This window comes from Mesoplodon densirostris, chromosome 19 (assembly GCF_025265405.1).
Source record: "Mesoplodon densirostris isolate mMesDen1 chromosome 19, mMesDen1 primary haplotype, whole genome shotgun sequence".
NCBI classification, from domain to species: domain Eukaryota; kingdom Metazoa; phylum Chordata; class Mammalia; order Artiodactyla; family Ziphiidae; genus Mesoplodon; species Mesoplodon densirostris.
The window spans coordinates 61,436,765-61,451,666 of NC_082679.1; the positions used below are offsets into that span (position 1 = coordinate 61,436,765).

The 14,902-nt window shown below is 49.8% G+C and overlaps 1 protein-coding gene across 3 annotated transcripts in view; it reads left to right on the forward strand.

The window, feature by feature from the left end:
• Positions 1-14,902, forward strand: part of NECAB2 (N-terminal EF-hand calcium binding protein 2) — a 40,959-nt gene that overhangs the window by 4,143 nt on the left and 21,914 nt on the right. For all 3 annotated transcript variants that reach the window (XM_060084136.1, XM_060084138.1, XM_060084137.1), the window contains 3 exons: positions 4,266-4,374; positions 6,367-6,392; positions 6,563-6,660. In XM_060084136.1, coding sequence (XP_059940119.1) covers positions 4,266-4,374; positions 6,367-6,392; positions 6,563-6,660 — 233 coding nt within the window. The remainder of the gene's footprint in view (positions 1-4,265; positions 4,375-6,366; positions 6,393-6,562; positions 6,661-14,902) is intronic.

Sequence of the window (14,902 nt, forward strand, 5' to 3'; positions counted from 1 at the left end):
ACGGCCTGGGGTTATCACCGTGTGTTGGCCACGCCCCTCAGCAGAGGACGAGGTTTTTCCAGGGAGGGATTTGGGCTTGTCCCTGTCGTGGGGCCAGCACACAGTAGGTCCTCAGTAAACGGCTGCTGGCTTACAGGTTACGACTCACTCACTGCTGGGAGTGCGGTGTGTGTGTCCCTGGGATGCAGCCGTGTGGGTCTGGCTGTGCGTCACCATTCATGCTTTTGAGAGTGTGTGCACGTGAGGGTTGAATGGCCGTCTCCTTGCTGTACATACCAAGGATGTGTGTGTGGAGCTGTGTGTGTGTGGAGCTGTGTGTGTGTGTGTGTCTTCCTGGTGGTGAGCTCTGCGGGAACCTTTGCAGTGTGTGTGTGTCTTCCTGGTGGTGAGCTCTGCGGGAACCTTTGCAGTGTGTGTGTGTCTGTGTGGGTGGGCGGGCGGCGCCCTGGGCTCCCTTCAGGCACAGGTGGGGTCTCATCCTCGTTGCTCATGCCCTGCCCCCTGCACCCCGGCCCATCAGAGGCCGTGTTTCCGCCCCCTGAGCACAGCTGCAGGGACCCTCGACTTTGCTCCTGTGGTCCCCACAGGGGCTGAGCCCAAGCCCACTCCTGCCCCTGGGGCCTTAGGCTTCCCGGCGAGCACCAGTGGCCATGGGAGGTTGGCACCAGGGTTAATGGGGGGTGTGATTCTGGTTCCCAGGAAGCTTCCCGGGCCTGTGAGAAGGAGATAGGGCCCCCACTTCGCTGCAGGGGCTGCCAGGGCTCAGCCGCCTACCAGCTCTGTGACCTCAGGCCAATCACCAAACTCTCAGGGTCTCAGTGTCCCCATCTGTAAGTGGGGCTAATCATACTAGTGCCCGCTTCGAGGGGCTGTCATGGGGGGTGGAGTGAAGCTCGGGTCTTGGCATGCTGTAAGGAACCAGCGAGCCCTCACACCAGCTGATGAGCGTTGAGCGCCTTGGAAAACGGGCCTGGGTTTGTCAACAAGTGTTTGATTCTCACCCCGTGCTTCACGGGGCGTTCACCATCTGGTGGAGACTGCCCGCAGCTGTGGAGCATCTACTAGCCACCAAGACTTAATAGACTTAATTTGACGTTCCCTGGCTCCTAGTGGGAGAAGAAGCGTCACGCCCCTTTTCTACAGGTGTCAAAAATCAAGGCTCGGAGAGGATAAGTCAAAGACCGCAGATTCTCAGTTGGGGGAGCGGAGCGGGCGGTGCTGGTTGAGCCCAGCCCAGTTTGCCAACACCGTGTGGGCAGGGAATGGGTGCTGGCTCTGCCCCAGTTGTCCACGGAAGCAAGATGCCTGCCCGTGGCCCCCAGCCGCGGGTTGGAGTGGAATCGGCCTTTGGGATCACAGGAACAAGGGCTTCGGCTCGGGCTGGCCCGGCCTGGCGGCTCCCAGGACAGAGGCATCTTCGTGGAGGTAGAGCTGGAGACTGCGCGTGGCCCCCGCGGGGAGGCAGAGAGTGGGGTGCCTGCCGGGCAGCCTGGGGTGTACGACCTGGAAGGGTGGTGTGGCGGCCGGTGGAGGGGTGGGTGCCAGACTGCGTTTCCTCCAGGGAACAGGGACGCTGGCAGACTCCTGGCATTTGAAAGGTCACTGCAACAGAGGCTGAGCTCATGCTAATTAGTGAGGACACCTGCAAACGGCCCGCTGGTGGGGGGGGTCCTGGAGGTGCTAGGCCCTCTCGCGCCTCTAATTGGACAGAGGCCCTGGCAGATGTTGCTTCCCTCATTAGCTGATCTGGGTTCAGTAGGGCTGTGGTGGGACTTTCAAGCTAAATGTCACCGAGAAGGCTTTGTGCTCAGGAGGCCTGGCGGGCCTCTCTCTGCTTGTTCTCCTGAGTGCGGACTGGATGGAGGGGCCTGGATGCGCAGAAGGAGATGGTGGCAGGGATAGTGCCGTGCCCGTGGCAGACGTGACTAATCAATCCCAGCACGCTTCCACTGAGTCCAGACTTCGCTTCGGCTTTTCCATCTAGCCCTGTGGCTGGGGGTCTCGACACAAGACCTTGCCCCAGGTTGGGTTGGGAGCATGGACTCAGGAGCCAGGTGGCCTGGGTTCGACCTCCCGCCGAGGGACCTGGGCAAGTCCCATAACTGCTCTGTGCCTCTCCGCTCTGTAACCTGGAGGCGATGGTGTCCCTGTGCCGTGGGGTGTTGGGAGGACCAGATGCCTGAACACACAGACCCTGTGTGTCTGCCCTGGCCCTGCTCCCTGGCTCCTGGCTCGTCCTCAGTCTTGTTAAAGGAAACCTGGAAAGTGTCCTCTTTCACAGAAGACGAGCAGCCAGAACTTAGCATTTATGTACATCACGGCTGGTATCGTGCATTGTTTATGGTTGGTTTCTGGGTCTTTATGTGTGAATGGGGGGGATTGTTTTGTTTTGGGGGGACTCTGGGTTTTGAACGTTAGAAATTCATTCTCCCGTCTGTGACATTAACACATGAACCAGGGGAATTCCCTGGTGGTTCAGTGGTTAGGACTCCGAGCTTCCACTGCAGGGAGCACAGGTCTGATCCCTGGTCGAAGAGCTAAGATCCCGCATGCTGTGCGGGCAAGGCCAAGAAAACGAAAGAAAACAAACCTGAGCACCTGAGACAGGAAGTTGGAGGCACGCTGGACATTGCCCCAGCCCCCCACGTGCAAGCCCGTGCCCACTCTCGCATATTCCCCCTCTCTCAACACGGGCGGAGCGGAGCCCAGCGCAAGGCGTGAGGATCTCCCTCTCCCTACTCAAAGTTGCCCTACTTTGAGCCCCTGCAGAGCTGTTGGCCGCAGAGATAGAAGCTCCAGAGCCTTTAAAATGTACGAGTGGCTTCTGCGTGGGTCCAAGTAGGTCTGCCGTGTCTGATTGGGTGGGTTGTGCCCTGCTCAAGGGCAGCTACTTGAGAGAGTTGAGGGCCTCAGATCCAGCCTGCAGGGCCTCCCCTCAACGCGCTCTGATGCTGTACTGCATCTCCCCACCCCCCCATCAGGAAGCGCGTTTCTTTCTAATCAACACAACGTGCCATGTGGGCTCTCTAAGGCTTTGATTGCAGACTTGCCGGAAGTACTGAAGTGGGTCTGCAGAGAGAGGCTGGGGCTCACCCGTTTCCCTGACCTCCGCTGTCTCCCATAGATGCGGCCCCTTTAAGGAGGAGCAGGAAGCTGTCTAAGATCAGTGAGGAAGGGGCTGACTTCCGGGATGGGATGGGGAGGTGGGTGCACGGAGCAGGGGAGCCCGGGAGGGAGGAGCGGGGGCTGGAAGCTTGGGGAGTCGCTGGAGTTCTGCTGGGAGCCCCTCTCTCAGGGGCCCGGCTGCCCCAACCCATGAGAACTTCCCCAGCAGATGCTGGTACCCAGGGCAACCGCAAGTGGAGGCCGAAGAGGTGAGACGGGGAGGGAGGCGTTGGGACAGATATGTCAGCTGTGAGGGCCCCTTGTCCAGAGCCCAACCCCTCTCCATCCCAGAGCCCCAGGCCTGGCATCACCTCCCCCGGGGGTTGGCATCCTCAGGGCTGCATCCGTGGCCCGGTGAGTGCCACCGTTGGCAGCGGGCCCACTTCAGACCCTGTGAAGGCAGAGTGGAGAGGGGTCATTCCCTCCCCAGAATGCGGACCTGGGTGCTGAGGCGGAGATGATTAAAGTGTGCGGAGGTGTTCTTGGGGCTTCCCTGGTGGTGCAGTGATTGAGAGTCCACCTGCCGATGCCGGGGACGCGGGTTCGTGCCCCGGTCTGGGAAGATCCCACATACCGCGGAGCGGCTGGGCCCGTGAGCCATGGCCGCTGAGCCTGCGCGTCCGGAGCCTGTGCTCCGCAAAGGGAGAGGCCACAGCAGTGAGAGCCCTCGTACCGCAGAAAAAAAAAAAAAGTGTGCGGAGGTGTTCTGGGCTTTTGGAACCAACAGAGAGGGGTCATCAGACTGCCTCCAGGCGGTCAGGTGACTGGGAGAGAAGGTTGCCTGACAGGCTCAGGTGTGCTCTATGTACTTGTTGACTGTGGGGCTCAATGAGCCCCAGCATTTGCTGGTTTGGGAATTATCTGTAAATGGTGTTGGTCTGTTGGTTTGGGAATCAGCTAGATGAGTCCGTGAACTGGGGTTGGCTGGTTAATTTGGATTAGCGGCAGGGATCTGAGCTGGGGTTTATCTGCTGGTTTGGGAAGTAGCGGGGGCAGGCGCAGATTACCTGGCTGGAGTTTCTCTTGATTTGGGCGTTGTCCGGGTCTGGGGATGACCTATCTGTTAGACACCAGCTGCTCCCCCCACCCCTTCCTCGCAGATGACGGGAAGTTATCCTTGGAGGAATTCCAGCTCTTCTTTGCAGACGGCGTCCTCAACGAGAAAGAACTAGAGGGTCTCTTCCACACCATCGACTCCGACAATACCAAGTGAGCTAAGTCCTGGGGGCTGGGGCCGGGAGGCAGCGTTTCCCTTCTCTCGCAGTGGCCAGTCTCCACTGCCCACCCCCCTGGAGGCACGGAGACCTCAAAGTCCCCAAACCAGCGAATCCAGAAGTCCCATCTGTTTGGCCCCGACTGACCCCGGGCGACCTGGGGAGTGGACAGGTTGATACTGCGTTGGCAAGTGTTTGTTTTTTCTGAGCACACATGGCGAACCTGGGAGAGACCGTAGATTTGCAGAATATACACCGGCTAACGAAAGGGAGAGATGAGCCACCTTGACCTGGTTCTGACCCCAACGCCCTGTGCTTACCCCCAGTCTCACCACGAGCTCTGTGATCCTCTCCAGATCCCATCTTAAACCAAACTGGTCCTCACTCTGACCTGAACTCTCCTTCTCACCCTATACCTAATTACCTTTTTTCCAACCCAGCCAGAACCCTAACCTGTGTCTCAATCAATCCCAAACTCCGACTCCAACCCTCAAACTCTAAATCCCTAAGTCGAGTGCAAAGTGCGCATTGTACTCACACATACCGACCCTTCCCAACCTGAACTCCAGCCTTGCCCTCTCTGAGTGATCCCCAGGCAGGTGAGGCCCGAGCCCCCTTCTCCACTCCACACCTGAGTTCCTCGGGACTGTTTGGAGTAGATTTGATAAGCTGGGGTCCCCTGTGACAGGCTAAAGATGGTCTGGACGACGAGCTGCCACTAGGCCCGTTGGCAAGGGACACAGCACGGAGACGCCTGGGGCCAGAGGTGGGGCTGAGCGTCCTGGGAGCCAGGGTGGGGCAGGCGGAGGGGGAAAGGCACCTTGAAAGAAACGGCTTCCTGCCGCCGGCTTTGTTTCTGGAGGCCTTTGTTTCTGGAGCGAGATGGAGGGTCTGAGCAGTTCCTGCAGCGCCCCGGGGAGCTTGAGAGGGGAGCTTGAAAGGGCTTCGGCAGGTGCCTGTCGATGATTCATCCTCATTCGGGCAGCTGGGTCTGGGGGGAGGTGGCAGGGGTGAGCGTGTGAGTGCGGGCGGGCGGACTTCCCACTAGCAAAGGCCAGACCTCTAAAGACCTTTGGGTGTCTTCTTTCCAACGTTCCCCGGAGTGTGAGCTGTAAACACCCCCTCCTTGGGATGCTAAACAGGTTTTCTGCCCAAAACCGTTCACACGGCTCAGAAAGGTCGGTGAAATGCTGCTTGGAGCACAATTAAGCAGGCTTCGTTTCTGCAGGACTTGGCAGAATTTTTCACCAGGTGGTGCGGGTTGGGGGCACCTCCAAGACAGTTTGCAAGGCCTTTTCCCGGAAGCCTCTTGATGAAGCCGGCACACTCTGTAGGCCGGCGTCTCTCAGTGAGGGAACTGGGGCCCAGAAAGGGAAGGTTACCAGAACCTGCACAAAGCTCAGGTCCCTTGGCGTCCGCCGCCAGCACCCCACCCCGCCGTGTCTGCGTTCTGAGGCTGCCGCCTGCGCCTTCCCCGGCGTGGATGGCCTTCCCATGCTCAGCCTCCTCTGAGGAAGGACAGGAGGATCCCAGGCCTAGAGTGAGAGCAAGGAGGGCAACCTGCACCCCCAGCAGGAGCCCAGGACCCAGCAGGCAGGGATGCCCGGGGCAGTGCGTCATGTGAGAGTTTTGTTGACAGCCTGTAATAGCCGTGAGCTATTCCCCTCCCTCTTCCCAGCCCCCTGTTTAGCCCCATCTGCTTCTGATGTGGTGGGCAGGCTTTGGGAGAGGAAAGGGGTGGCGAAGCATGGTGAGGGGGTCAGACAGACGCACAGACATGGAACCCTCTGGAGGGGGCGGCATCCTTCACCTGCTGTTCCCGCACCTGTAAAGCCGGGGTCACAGTGCCAGCACATAGGGTGAAAAGAGAAGAGGCCCGGGAGGTGTTTTACCGGCCACACTAGGCTGTGCTCGCTAGGGAGGGAAGGAGGGCGGGAGGCACGGGACAGGCTAGTCCCTGAGTCCTTCTCATTCTCTGTCTCTGCAGCCATGTGGACACCAAGGAGCTGTGTGGTAGGTGCTGGCTGTGCAGGGACCGAGGCTTGGGTGGGGTGTGTTTTTTGTGAGGGAAGGGGACTGGGGAGAGGCAATGAACGAGGGGCACAGATGGGATTGGTGGGAGGACCCAGGGGGAGGGGCATGATCCTCCTATGACCTTTGACCCCTGCCTTCCCTTCCCCCAGATTACTTTGTGGACCACATGGGGGACTACGAGGACGTCCTGGCCTCCCTGGAGACCTTGAATCACTCTGTCCTGAAGGCCATGGGCTACACCAAGAAGGTTAGCGGGTGTGGGTGGCCCTTGGGGGTCCAGGGCTTGAGTGCTGGTTTGGGTCTACATTTCCCCAGAACATCCTCACGCAAGGGTGCCTGGGTGTGTGATGACAAGTGTTGGGCGAATCTGGCTCTGAAGTGGGCTTTGCTTGGGGCTTCTAGAGAGAGTGAGGGAAACTGTGAAGTGCCTGGAGTGGCTTGGTGCATGGCACTGTCTGGCAGTGTCTGGTTCACAGCGTGAGGCCATTTCCCACAGTTGGGCTTGGTCCTGGGGTGGAGCCCTAGAAAGGGAGCGGCAGTCACACTGAGGACTCCAGGGTCCTCGGACAGGTGTCAGACCTGACGATGCTACGCCCTTTACAGGGTTACGGATGGGGCGGGATGGGGGTGGATTTGAGCATCTGAACTTGACCGGGAATCTGAGGGTGTCTGGGTTGAGAACGCCGTGTCCAGACGAGGAGGCGTGAGCTGGGCAGTGGATCCATGAGGAGTGTTGGGAGGGAGACAGGGGCAGGACTCTTTGCGTGTCCTGGGCAGAGGGCTTGGGGTGGCTTCAAAGTCTGTGCCCGCAGGCCTGTCACCTCCTTGTTGGCATGTATGCCCTGGAGGAGGGCAGAAGGAGGGAGATGGGGCAGGTTGTGGGCTGGGCCTCGTTGTAGCTCAGATGAGCATAAGCAGCCCACCTCCCAGCTCTGTTTCCCACCTGTGAGTCTGCACCGGCTCTGGCTGGTGCTTCTGGGGGGAGCAGTGGGGTGTGTTCCTTCTCTGTATCCACGGAGAAGAGTCACCGTGAATTTCCCGAGGATCTACGACAGCCAGGATTAAACGCTCATTTAATCCCCCCAGCAACCCTGTGGGTAGTGACACTCAATCATAACTATAAGTGACATAACCATGGAAACATAGCTTTCATAACTGTGGAAACAGGCTCGGAAAGGTGAACCCTGTAGGGTCGTGGCCAGACATCCAGAGCTTCCTGCTGAAATGGGAGGGGAAACTGACTTAGGGACCTGGCCGGAGGTATGGAGCACAGCATGGGACCAAGCTGACCAAGGCGTGTAGGAGGGAGTGGGCCACGCTGTGATGGACATGTAATGCCCGAGGGCGTGCAGTATACCTGAGCTGTGGGAGCTCAGGAAAGACCAGCCCCACCTGCTGGTTGAGGCCAGGGAGCTTAGCTGATGAAGTCAGCCAGACCAGGCTGAAGGACCCCAGCCAGTCACTTCTTTTTCTGAACCTCAGTTTCTCCATCTGTGGAATGGGAGCATTCACCTTATAGAGTCCTTACAAGGACTGAACAAAGTAAGAGGTCTCTAAGCTGCTTAGCACAGGGTCTGGCACAGAGCGAAGGTGACCATTAGTATCATTAGGCCCCTATTGTGTGCCCAGTCATAGGAAAGATCAGTTCTGTATGTTTTGTTCAGATGCTACTCGGTTCCTGCTCTACCAGGTGTTGGAGAATCCCTTTCTTCCCATATATCCAAACACAGCTGGGCCTGATCCTGAACCTCCACGAACCCACATTTCCATTTGTGTCCTAGCGTCATGCTGTTTTGAGTGTTGGTGTTTGAAGTATATTTTAATGTTGTGTGAGACCAGTTCCCTTTCATTGTTCATCCTTGGACACTATTTGATATTCTGAAAGTATCAAGATGGGCAGGGGGTTAGAAGGCAGCATGGAAAGCCCCCAAGCTCTGGAACCCTTGTGCAGTGTGTCAGCCCCAGCTCCGCTCCTCACGGCTGAGTGAGGCACACTGGATGCCCACATGGGACTCCTTGTGATTGAACTCACCGCCTTGAGCCTCAGTTTTCAAATCTGGGAATGGAGCCACTGCCCAGCAAGGTTGTCTTCCGTATTAATAAAACGTGTACTTGTTTCTTGGTCTTTGGGCATAACTATTCAGAGATGTGACACAATTCTCTATCAAGAGACGATTTTATTTTATTTTTTAAATTTTATTGGAGTATAGTTGACTTACAATGCTGTGTTAGTTTCAGGTAGACAGCAAAGTGATTCAGTTATATATATATTCATTGTTTTTCCGATTCTTTTCTCATATAGGTTATCACAGATTATTGAGTAGAGTTCTCTGTGCTATACAGTAGGCCCTTGTTGGTTATCTATCTCATATGTAGTAGTGTGTGTATGTTAATCCCAAGCTCCTGATTTATCCCTCCCGCCTCCCCATGTTTCCCCTTTGGTAACCATAAGTTTCTTGTCAATATCTGTAAATCTGTTTCTGGCTTCTTTTTTTTTTTTTTTTTTTTTTTTTTTTTTTTTTTGCGGTACGCGGGCCTCTCACTGCCGCGGCCTCTCCCCTTGCGGAGCACAGGCTCCGGACGCACAGGCTCAGCGGCCATGGCCCACGGGCCCAGCCGCTCCGCGGCACGTGGGATCCTCCTGGACCGGGGCACGAACCCACGTCCCCTGCATCGGCAGGCGGACTCCCAACCACTGCGCCACCAGGGAAGCCCCTGGCTTTTTTTAATCTCTTCAAAATATTGTGTTTTTTTTGGTTGTTTAAAAATTTCTATCGGGGGCTTCCCTGGTGGCGCAGTGGTTGGGAGTCCGCCTGCCGATGCAGGGGACGTGGGTTCGTGCCCCGGTCCAGGAGGATCCCACGTGCCGCGGAGCGGCTGGGCCCGTGGGCCATGGCCGCTGAGCCTGTGCGTCCGGAGCCTGTGCTCCGCAAGGGGAGAGGCCGCGGCAGTGAGAGGCCCGCGTAACAAAAAAAAAAAAAAAAAAATTTCTATCGGAGTATACTTGGTTTACAATGTTGTGTTAGTTTCAGGTGTACAGCAAAGTGAATGTTGTATGTATATATCCATTATCTTTCAGATTCTTTTCCCATATAGATTGTTACAGGATATTGAGTACTGTTCCCTGTGCTTTGCAGTAAGTTCTTATTAGTTATCCATTTTATTTATAATAGTGTGTATATATTAATCCCAGTCTCCTAATTTATCACTTCCCCCCATGTTTCCTCTCTGGTAGCCATAAGTTTGATTTTGATATCTGTGAGTCTGTTTCTGTGTTGTAAATAAGTTCATTTGTATCATTTTTTTAAAAATTAGATTTCACATATAATCGGTATCTTATGTTTATTTTTCTCTCTCTGACTTACTTCACTTAGTATGATAATCTCTAGGTCCATCCATGTTGCCGCAAATGACATTATTTTGTTCTTTTTTATGGCTGAGTAATATTCCATTATATATATATGTACCACATCTTCTTTATCCATTCTTCTGTCAGTGGACACTTAGGTTGCTTCCATGTCCTGGCTATTGTAAATAGAGCTGCAGTGAACATTGTGGTACATGGCTCTTTTTGAATTATGGTTTTCTCAGGGTATGTGTCCGGTAGTGGGATTGCTGGGTCATATGGTAGTTCTATTTTTAGTTTTTTAAGGAACCTCCATACTGTTCTCCATAGTGGCTGTATCAATTTACATTCCCACCAACAGTGCAAGAGGGTTCTCTTTTCTCCACACCCTCTCCAGCATTTGTTGTCTGTACACCTTTTGATGATGGCCATTTTGACCATGTGAAGTGATACCTCATTGTAGTTTATTTTGTTTTTTTGGCTGTGTTGGGTCTTTGTTGCTGCGCGCAGGCTTTCTCTAGTTGCAATGAGCAGGGGCTACTCTTCGTTGCGGTGTGCAGGCTTCTGTTGTTGTGGAGCACGGGCTGTAGAGCCCAGGCTCAGTAGTTGTGGCGCGCAGGCTTAGTTCTTCCGCGGCATGTGAGATCTTCCCAGACCAGGGGTCGAACCCATGCCCCTTGCATTGGCAGGTGGATTCTTAACCACTGTGCCACCAATCCCTCTGACTGTAGCTTTGATTTGCATTTCTCTGATAATTAGCGATGTTGAACATCTTTTCATGTGCTTTTTGGGCATCTGTATGTCTTCTTTGGAGAAATGTCTACTTTGATCCTCTGCCCATTTTTTGATTGGGTTGTTTGGTTTCTTTTGATATTGAGCTGCATGAGCTATTTGTATATTGTGGAGATTAAGCCCTTGTCGGTCTCTTCGTTTGCAAATATTTTCTCCCATTCTGTGGGTTGTTTTTTGTTTTGTTTATGGTTTTCTTTGCTATGCAAAAGCTTTTAAGTTTAATTAGGTCCCATTTGTTTATTTTTGGTTTTATTTTCATTACTCTAGGAGGTGGATCAAAAAAGATCTTGCTGTGATTTATGTCAAAGAGTGTTCTTCCTATGTTTTCCTCTAAGAGTTTTATAGTGTCCAGTCTTACATTTAGGTCTTTAATCCATTTTGAGTTTATTTTTGTGTATGGTGTTAGAGAATGTCCTAATATCATTCTTTTAAGCTGCTGTCCAGTTTTCCCAGCAGCACTTACTGAAGAGACTCTTTTCTCCATTGTACATTTTTGCCTCCTTTGTCACAGATTAGGTGATCATAGGTGAGTGGGTTTATCTCTGGGCTTTCTATCCTGTTCCATTGATCTACATTTCTGTTTTTGTGCCATTACCATACTGTTTTTGTTGTTGTTGTGGTGGTGGTAAGCAGGCCTCTCACTGTTGTGGCCTCTCCCGTTGTGGAGCACAGACTCTGGATGTGCAGGCTCAGCGGCCATGGCTCACGGGCCCAGCCGCTCCGTGGCATGTGGGATCTTCCCAGACCAGGGCACGAACCCGTGTCCCCTGCATCGGCAGGCGGACTCTCAACCACTGCGCCACCAGGGAAGCCCTACCATACTGTTTTGGTGACTAAGTCAAGGAGCCTGATTCCCCCAGCTGTTTTTCTTTCTCAGGACTGCTTTGGCTATTTGGGGTCTTTTGTGTTTCCACACAAATTTAAAAATGTTTTATTCTAGTTCTGTGAAAAATGCCATTGTTAATTTGGTAGGGATTGCATTGAGTCTGTAGATTGCCTTGGATAGTATAGTCACTTTGACAATATTGATTCTTCCAATCCGAGAGCGTGATCTATCTGCCTGTTTGTGTCATCTTCGATTTCTTTCATCGGGGCTTACAGTTTTCAGAGTACAGGTCTTTTGTTTCCTTAGGTAGTTTTATTCCTAGGTATTTTATTCTTTTTGATGTGATGGTAAAAGGGGGAGGATTTTAACATCTACCAATACAACCTAAAGCAGTTTGCAGGATTTTTGCTGTTAGAGTGTACCAAAGGCTGCATGATTTCCTAATGATGGTGGTGATGCTATGATAGGTTGTCACAATGGTGACTGGCATCTCTTGCATGTTTTCTAACCAGTTTTTGTTTGGAGAAGTGCAGCTTGTTGATTATTTCAAATACTTCTCTTGCATCCATTGATTTAAGATGACTCATTTGCTTTTGTAGATATGCAGTCATAGTATTATTGTTAACTAGTGTAGTTACTATCTTCATTTCTGATATGTGTTCCTCCTGTTTCTCTGTTGTGTACTGCTGCGTTTACCCTGAATTCTCAAACACTGTAATGGCACTACGTCAGACATCCTTGTTTTGCTTCTGATGTTCAAATGCATCTCTCTAGTAGTTCTTCACTAATTATAATATTAATAGCAGCTCTTATTTTAGAAACCTCTTCAGTCTGTTAAAAAATATTTTTGTGTTCCCTTCGTTAAATGTTGCCTTAGGGGGTGGTAGTGAATTTTTTTTCAAATGCCTTTTTGGTATTTTTTTTCAGGGATCATATGATTTTTCTTAAACTATTGATAGGGTGGATTCTATTATTAGATTCTCTCCTATTGAACAGTCCTTAGCTTCCTGTGATAAACCCTAATTGGCACATTATTCTTTTACCACAGTTGCTGAATCTTGTCAGTAGCTGAGTGTTTTATCTCTGTCTCTATCAGGAATTGAGATTGGGTGATAGGGAGTGAATTGTAGGTGGCTTTGAATATCTTTCTGTGTGTGAATCAGCTTCTCTATCTTAGAATCATGTTTCTATTCAAAAATAGAAAGAATTAATCCATAGACTTGTGTGGAGGTACCAAACAGGGGGAGGGGATTATTATAATAGTGATTTTAAAGTCAATCCTAATTTTAGGTAAATTTTTGGTGTCCATTTTAGTATATTTTTAAACAAAACTGCCATGGACATGTTCAGTTTTATGATCGATTATGCACAGTATGTTCTTATGATTTTTTTTTAATTCTAAAACATTGAAACAAAACAGGCACATAATGCAGATTACGTTTAATAAAATATCTGCTGTTACAGCTCAGGTCTTGATTTAAATTTTGTACTATTTTGCTACATTTAAACTTCTATTTAACAGAGTTTTGCCTGTTTTAATTAGTTGTTTCTAGAAACAAGCCCCTGACATGTTTATTTAAATTTAATTTATACAGTATGTTTTCTCCTGTATTTATTTTTAAAATCCTTTTCTTTCCTTTAAAAAAAAATCTTTTGTACTGAAGTATAGTTGATTTGCAATATCGTGTAAGATTCAGGTGTACAGCACAGTTCAGTTATATATATATATATATATATATATATATATATATATATATATATATTCTTTTTCACTTTCTTTTCCCTTGTAGGTTATTAGATAATATTGAGTAGCATTCCCTGTGCTATACAGTAGGTCCTTGTTGGTTATCTGTTTTATATATAGTAGTGTGTATATGTTAATCCCAGCTTCCTAATTTATCCCTTTACCCACCACCCTTTCCCCTTTGGTAACCATAAGTTTGTTTTCTGTGTCTGTGAGCCTCTGTTTTGGAAATAAGTTCGTTTGTGTCTTTTTTTTTTCTGTTAGATTCTACACGTAAGCGATATCATGTTATTTGTCCTTCTCTGTCTGGCTTACTTCTCTCAGTATGATAATCTCTAGGTCCATCCATGTTGCTGCAAAGGGCATTATTTCATTCTTTTTTATGGCTGAGTAATATTCCATTGTATATATGTACCACATCTTCTTTATGCATTCCTCTGTCAGTAGACATTGAGGTTGCTTCCATGTCTTGGCTGTTGTAAATAGTGCTGCAATGAACATTGGGGGTGCATGTATCTTTTTTTTTTTAATTTTTATTGGAGTGTAGTTGATTTACAATGTTGTGTTAGTTTCAGGTGTACAGCAAAGTGAATCAGTTATACATATACATATATGCCCTCTTTTTAAGGTTCTTTTCCCATACAGGCCATTAGAGAGTATTGAGTAGAGTTCCCTGTGCTATACAGTAGGTCCTTATTAGTTATCTCTTTTATATGTAGAAGTGTGTACATGTCAATCCCAATCTCCCAATGTATCCCTCTCCCCCCTTACCCCCTGGTAACCACAAGTTTGTTTTCTACATCTGTGACTCTGTTTCTGTTTTGTAAAAAAGTTCATTTGTACCCTTTTTTTAGATTCCACATATAAGCGATATCATATGATGTTTGTCTTTCTCTGACTTATTTCACTCAGGACGACAATCTGCAAATGGCATTATTTTGTTCTTTTTTTATGGATGAGAAATATTCCATTGTATATATGTACCACATCTTCTTTATCCATTCCTCTGTTGATGGACACTTAGGTTGCTTCCATGTCCTGGCTATTGTAAATAGTGCTGCAGTGAACATTGGGATGCATGTTTCTTTTCGAATTATGGTTTTCTCCAGGTATATGCCCAGGAGTGGGGTTGCTGGGTTATATGGTAGTTCGATTTTTAGTTTTTTGAGGAACCTCCATACTGTTCTCCATCGTGGCTGTATCAATTTACATTCCCACCAACAGTGTAGGAGGGTTCCCTTTTCTCCACACCCTCTCCAGCATTTATTGTTTGTAGATTTTTTGATGATGGCCATTTTGACTGGTATGAGGTGGTACCTCATTGTAGTTTTGATTTGCATTTCTCTAATAATTAGCGATGTTGAGCATCTTTTCATGTGCTTTTTGGCTATCTGGATGTCTTCTTTGAAGAAATGTCTGTTTAGGTCTTCTTTCCATGTTTTGATTGGATTGTTTGTTTTTGATACTGAGCTATATGAATTGTTAATATATTTCAGCATTTAATTTCTTGTCAGTCACATTGTTTGCAAATATTTTCTCCCATTCTGTGGGTTGTCTTTTCATTTTGTTTATAGTTTCCTTTGCTGTGCAGAAGCTTTTAAGTTTAATTAGGTCCCATTTGTTTATTTTTGGTTTTACTTTCATTACTCTAGGAGGTGGATAAAAAAAGATATTGCTGTGATTTATGTCAAAGAGTGTTCTGCCTATGTTTTCCTCTAAGAGTTTTATAGTGTCTGGCCTTACATGTAGGTCTTTAATCCATTTTGAGTTTATTTTTGTGT